Consider the following 6,425-nt stretch of genomic DNA (forward strand, 5'->3'; position numbering starts at 1 on the left):
GATATCATATGATGACATCATGTAGGAGCAAGTTAACCATCTTTACGAGTGGTTTCACTAGCAAAACCACCTACTTCATTGGTAGGTCCATTGCTCTTGTGCCTGGTTGGTGCTTGTTTATTACTATGGTAGGTCTGTTTATTACTATGGTGGGTCCATCTAATGACTGGCTTTTTACTACCTTGGTCACTCCAAGGCTTGCCTTTTTCATTCCTCCAAGAGCTCCATCGCACATCAAAGGATTAGCCCCTACAATCTATCATCTCAAGAGAGCTGTGCTAGAGAAACAAGACATTTGGGCTCTCTTAGAACAAGTATAACAAAAAAGAAACCATGCTCATCTAGAAGATGCCCAAAGAGATGATATCACCACGTCTACTTTCCACAAAACACGAAACAAGGTTGAAGCTTCAAGAGCTTATTTAAAGCACAACTTTATTACTTTGTTGAGAAGGGAGGGAGATACTCTCAAAAGCACTCTAAGAATTCAAGATTTCTGAAGACCATCAAGCAAAGGGTTCAAGAACCCTCCCCCATCTATATTTATCTATCTTTCTGAAGATGTGACTAAGAGTCGAGGTTCACACAAGTCACTTGAGTCGTGCGCTTGCTTGCAAGTTGATGGTCGCATCACCGCAAATTCCTGTACCTGTACCTCCGTGTGGCGGGACTTTAGCTCATTCCCCACATCAAGCAACGTCCGGATTTGGGTCGAGCGGGAAAAATTGGGTGGCTTTTTACGAGTAAGCAAAAGCTTTAAGACGCGCACAATACTAACACTATTATAGCTTTTTGTGAGTTTTAAAAAGGGCCCGTGGGAAAGCCCCCTTAAAATTGAAAAAATGGAAACCGAAATTTGAGGTCCAGTTTGGTTTGAGATGAAGCTTCTGTGGCCGAATGAATAGTCATTGTCGGGATCGAATTTGAAGGATGCAGAGAGTCCGGTTTCAGAGGCACTTTCTGTGGCCACGACCGACGAAAACAATTACAAGGCCCCAAAAAGTTGCCTCGGAAAACTTGAATGCACTGGCAGGGGAAAAACAAATAAAGCACATGAAGCAGAAACACCGGTAAATCACTGCATCTCAGACCTCAGACACAGTCCTGCAGCCTGCTGGCGCACTATGAGTACGCTACGCTTCCTCTCTCTGCTGTCCTTCCTCCTCCCACCACATCTCTCTTCCCAACGATTCCCTCTGATAATCTTGAGATCTCCATGAATAGTCGATGTTCATGTAAGAGTTGAAGAACCGGGAACTTGTTAGGAAGCAGACGTTTTCCTTTTTCCTTTGTTCTTGTCGCACGCACGCCGCAATGGTTCTCGTATTGCATTCCATCACAAATCATAACGTCGCCAAAATGACCATGGACCAGAGGACCACCCATCGAAACATTCTCCCAACCACCACCAAAAAATTGACGTAGTATATTTATAGAAATAAACAAATCTGGAGAATATGGATAAGCTGGCGGCAATGCACGCCGATTGATTGATACCAAACCGTTAGAACCTTGCTGCCAATGGTCTCTCATCATTAACCTAGCTCGGCTCCTCTTTCTCAGGCAAGTCGGCTTTCTTTCTCGCCTACCATGTGGTTATGAGTGAGACAGTGCTTATACTATTACACTAACCTTCTGCCGTCAGATTTATCATCATAAGAGGACATTATAGAGGATATGCAAAACCTCTGCCGATATGACCAGCACACGAGTGTGTATATGTATATATACTATGTAGAGGACTTGCACACCTCCGCAATTGATCATCAATCTTCAGATTCAGAGACTGTATGTGGTGCTCACTGGACAAGCAGGATTACTGTGACGAGAGCCGAACTTTCAAAGAGAAGGTCTTCTGCAACGTCTGTTTCGCAGTTTTCAATGCCGGTCAAAGGCTGAGCTGCTCGAAGAGCTGCAAGGTGGAGACCTGATCAGAGAGATCAACCACATCCCTGCCGTGCAAAGAATGCATAGGCCGGTAGGGAGGGAGGGCGAGGGAAGGGTGGTCGTTGATGACATTAAAAGAGGGGGAGGACGAGGACCTGGGAGGAGGGGCGGAGCGGACAGGCACAATGTGGCGTATTCTGACAGGAGGAGCTAAGGAGCCTGCAGTGCGCCGTAAGTGGTCGAGAGAGGAAGAGGAGGTAGAAATGGAGGACGAAGAGGAGGCGGAAGTGCTGGAGGAAGAAGAGGGCGATGCAGAGCTTCGGTGAGAAGCCCACCACTGAGCAGAGCGCGCCCAAATGGACGAAGAAGAAGATGTTGCAGCAGCAGCAGCGACAGGCCCGGTATCGATATCAGCAGCAGACGAATTGATGTGATATGCTGCACTCGCAGGGCTCTTGCTGTACAGAGCCGACGCCCCATTGCTGCCCAGGACTACAGACGCTTTCCCCTTCCCTCCCACATAGTCATTGCTGCTGCCGCTGTAGCTTCCATACCCGCACCTCTCCCCAGGCGTGGTGCTGTCATAGACAGCCTGATGATGATGATGACTTGGGTTATCTGGGGTCGCATTCATTAGCCGCCCACTATAGTTGAAGCCTTCTTCAGCGGTTAAGCTCCCACGACGGCTCAGACTGTTGCTGTAAACGTTAGCATCTTGAGGGTGCCCTACTCCAACACTGAACATGCCGTTGTTGCTTGCGTCCTGCGGGATGTGTTCTGTGAAGAGAGACCTGCTGCTCTCCCCATGGCCTCCATCGTTGAAGCTGCCGCTGTAAGAGGTACTACCACCACCACCAGAAGCAGTAGCACCCATCATATGGTTACCATCGTTGCTGTAGACCGAATAAGAGGCGGGTATGTCGTCGTAGTCATTGAAGAGCACCCTGCTATCTCGGGTAGGCGTCATCCTCATCTCGGCGCGCAGCCACTCAATTTCCTCTCTCTGATACAGCTCGTCGAGCAGGCTCTGCCTCAGCTCGAAGCGCTCACTTTGTGACTGGAACAGAGGGCGTCTGCGCTGGTGCAGGAGGCCATCTCCCCTGCCATCGACATTACTACCGATGGTGGACTGCTGATGCTGCTGCTGCAGCTGGGCCTGATGAAGAAGCTGGTTGTGATCTCCCAGGCTCAGCCAGTCGTCATCGTCTCTGCTCAGTAGCTGCAGCTCCTCCATGAGGTCCGGCCGTCTCAACTCGAAACGGTCGCTCCGGGATTGCCAGGACAGGCGGCTTTTTTGATGGTGCATGGGCGAGAAGAAGCGGCCCCGCATGATGCCGCGGCCAGCGACAGCAGCGGCAGCAGACATCTCACGCGGAGAGAGAGGGGGGGATTCCATGGCCGAGGGGGGCGGCCCTCCCCTGAAATGCTGCTGCGCCATCGATGCCGCGGCGCGAGCTGCGTCATCGCGCTGCTGGGCATACACAAGCCTGTGTTGCTGCTGTTGTTGTGCCTCCGTAGCTGCGGCGGCTGCTGCTAACAGGAAAGAAGAGGAGGCGGCGGCGGCAGGGGCGCGATGGAACTGCGCGGCCGGGCTTCCATCTCTGTTCAAGCGGCTCTTGTCTGCTCTGCTCCCTGCTGCTGCTGCTGCTGCTCTGCCTCGCGCGTTACGACCATGATGGTGGAACGACGATGAGTTCGAAAACTTGCAGCTAGCATCCCGCCTGAACAAAGCCAGCGCATTAGAGCTGCCGCCGCTTCGGTCCCCCTGATCTTCGGCGCCCGTCTCGGAAGAGTCCGTCAACAAAGGAGGCTGCGACCCTGAGACACAGATAGATAGATTTTGGTTGAGCTTGTGTGGAGAATCAGAAGGGGTAAAACAAAGATGTTAAAGAAAAGCTCATTCAGCTGGGGGGAAGAAGTACATTGCTTGATGGCAGACCATGCGGCCATGGCGGCATTCTTCTCAGCTTGCTTCTTGGTTTTGGCAGGTTCTCCGGGGAAAATCCTTCCGGCGACCTCCACGATGCATTTGAAGACCGGGAGGTGGCCGGGGCCGACGCGAATTGTGGTGTAAACCGGAAGAGAGACGCCGGCGCGCTGGGCAGTCTCCTGCAGCAAATTCTTGCACACTCCGGATTCGTCCTGTCAAAATGCGAAAGCGATTAAGCGCTGACGAGGACAAATTAAAGGCAGAGACAGAGGACAGTGGGTATGTGTATTAAACGAAAGAAGAGACAGACAGACACGGAGAGAAGCAAGTTTGACAGATTGATATTAGAGACAGTCGGAGGGAAACAAGCTTGTCATCTTGTGATCTGGTTGGGCGATCCGTCCGGTTCTATATTGTAGTGCACCCATTTAACGACTTCTCGCAAGGCCCGTGGCAGTGGAGAATTTTGGTGCCGGCAAATCCCCGGATGCAATCCTCATACCCTTCTGCAGCATCCTAGCTTCTCACAGGAGCAGCTGATGGTGACGATGACGATGATGATGATGATGGAGTTCAAGTCATACACGGATTCAGATGAGTGTAAATGTTTAGCTTCTCTTGTGAGCACGACAGATCACGCTACCAAGACACAACACAGACGAGTCATCCTGTCTAGGGGAGACAGACAAAGAACACGACCCAAGACGTTGGAAAGCGCACAGGATCTCAGCATCTGAGCGTTTACCAGGATCCTCGCCGCAAGGAACTGCGAAGGGCCTCTCTTGGAGAGGGTGTTGAGAGCCACCTCTGCCGCGGCGTGCTCGGCCTGGCGCAGCGTGTTGCAGTAGTTGGGGCTCTCGAAGGTCTCCCCATTAAAATTGACAGTGGCCTTGAAGCGCGGCGCATGGTCGGGCCCTTCCCGGATGCAGGAGTAGGAAGGCAGGTTGAAGCAGCTCCTCTGCGCTAGCTCCTGCAGCTGGTTCTTGAACATGCCTGCCTGCGTCTTCTCCGCTGCGTCGTCGCGCGCGCGTCCCCCTTTCTTGTCTGTACTCCGACTCTCTCACTGTGTCGTCTGCTCGTCCTGAACGGGACACACAGAATGGGGGAGTGAACAAAACTTACCGACAGTAGAAAAAAAGGGGCAATACCGTGCCACACGGTAGTGGCAGCCTGGACAGGACGTTTAAAAAGGCCACAGGGGAAGAGGAGCTGCGAGTAAGCCAGGATGTTGGAGAGGAGCATTACCTAGTTTTTGAACAGGGAAGGGATTGCTGCAGCGGAGGAATACAGGCCCAACGGTCAGCAACCCGAGGGAAGGGGAGAGAGAGAGAGAGAGAGTGTGTGTGTGTGTGTGTGTGTGTGTAGCAAGAGAGAACCAGGAGAAGGATCCGTGCCTCTCTGCTCCTGTGCTACTGAGAATGGTAGACAGTCTCGTCTTCTTCTTCTTCTTTATTCTCGACCCACTTCTCGTTCTTCTGCTTCTGCTGGCTGCTTCTGCTTTGTGTGTAATAAGAATAAGAAACCTGTCTCCCTCCCTCGCCCTCTGCTAGACACTCTTTTCTCGTCTTCTCATGTTATTAGTTGTTGAAAGTGAGGTTGTGCCTGCTAACCCCCCCGAAAGTAAACAAGCAGCCCGCCTTCACGCTCCCCGACAAACGGCCACCCCCCCCGGGCTCTACCTAAAACCCATTGTTCCTACCATTATTTGCTCTATTGACGCCATTTTTCCATCCATCGCGTCGCCCGTTCTTTTCCATCTCTCGCCTGAAGAGACTCGAGAGGAGAGTCAAATTGAATCGGGCTAGGCCCTAAAATATTAAATGCAACGTTTTGGGAGCATGTGGCCGCTTTGATGAGCCCTTACAACAGTTTCGTCGTAGCATTCCCCTGCCCGCTTTTTGAAACCGTTGCCCGGTTTTTATTATTATTGTTGTTGTTATTATTACGATGATGGATGGATGAGAGATCAACGATTATATTTGGGTTCCCCCCCCCCCCCGGGCTGCCATTATTGTTGCCCCCTCTTCCATGTGTCTATGGACTGTTCTCATCCTCACACCCTAAATCAAGCACAAAACCAACGTCAGGTTATAAATGTGGCCTTGGATTGAGGTCCACCACTATCTCCCCAGAGTTGCCCTCAAACTTTGAAGAGCATTGAATCCAATTTAAGCATTCCCCACACCTTTTATACGTTTTAAACCCAAGAGGTTCCCCTTCCCTACACGTAACACCATGATAGTGATTCGTGACGAGCACCAGGTGCCAACAAAGCCAAAGGAGTCGAATTTCATAAGTCCGTGCCAGCCCTCAATACCACTACGTTTACGTTTTTATCTTCCCAAACGAAAGGGTGAATTCCGTCCAAGGAGGAACTACGTTTCTAACTTCACGAGGGCGAATTCTCTATTCATGGAGCAAATTTCGTGCCTTATTATTACACGCGAAAATATGCTGAAGAATATTAAATCAAAAATATTTACCAAAGTTAGCTAATTACGCATCTCGCTTATCCTACCTAAGCCCACATGAAAAATGTGACCGAGTGACTTGACCATGTGCCACATCCAAAAGACCATGTTCTTGATTTTTTTTCCAATGGACCTCC

At 50.8% G+C, this 6,425-nt stretch overlaps 1 protein-coding gene across 1 annotated transcript; it reads right to left on the reverse strand.

The window, feature by feature from the left end:
- Positions 1-452: 452 nt before the first annotated feature.
- Positions 453-5,720, reverse strand: LOC148036802 (uncharacterized). Its single transcript, XM_087675691.1, has 4 exons — positions 5,063-5,720; positions 4,563-4,898; positions 3,810-4,029; positions 453-3,705 (listed from the first exon to the last, which is right to left on the reverse strand). Exons 2-4 carry the CDS (start codon positions 4,806-4,808, stop codon positions 1,889-1,891), a joined length of 2,283 nt encoding a protein of 760 aa, XP_087531817.1. The 5' UTR covers positions 4,809-4,898; positions 5,063-5,720; the 3' UTR covers positions 453-1,888.
- Positions 5,721-6,425: the final 705 nt, after the last annotated feature.

The sequence above is a fragment of the Lygodium microphyllum genome, chromosome 4 (assembly GCF_053477565.2).
Source record: "Lygodium microphyllum isolate KBCC chromosome 4, Lygodium_microphyllum_v1.1.10, whole genome shotgun sequence".
In the NCBI taxonomy this organism is placed as follows: domain Eukaryota; kingdom Viridiplantae; phylum Streptophyta; class Polypodiopsida; order Schizaeales; family Lygodiaceae; genus Lygodium; species Lygodium microphyllum.

Coding starts and splice junctions, on each gene's coding strand:
- LOC148036802 (XM_087675691.1), bottom strand. CDS start 4,808: ATGTTCAAGAACCAGCTGCAGGAGCTAGCGCAGAGGAGCTGCTTCAAC. Junction 4,030..4,562: donor TCCTTGCGGCGAGGATCCTG/GTAAACGCTCAG, acceptor GCATTTTGACAG/GACGAATCCGGAGTGTGCAA. Junction 3,706..3,809: donor ATGGTCTGCCATCAAGCAAT/GTACTTCTTCCC, acceptor TCTGTGTCTCAG/GGTCGCAGCCTCCTTTGTTG.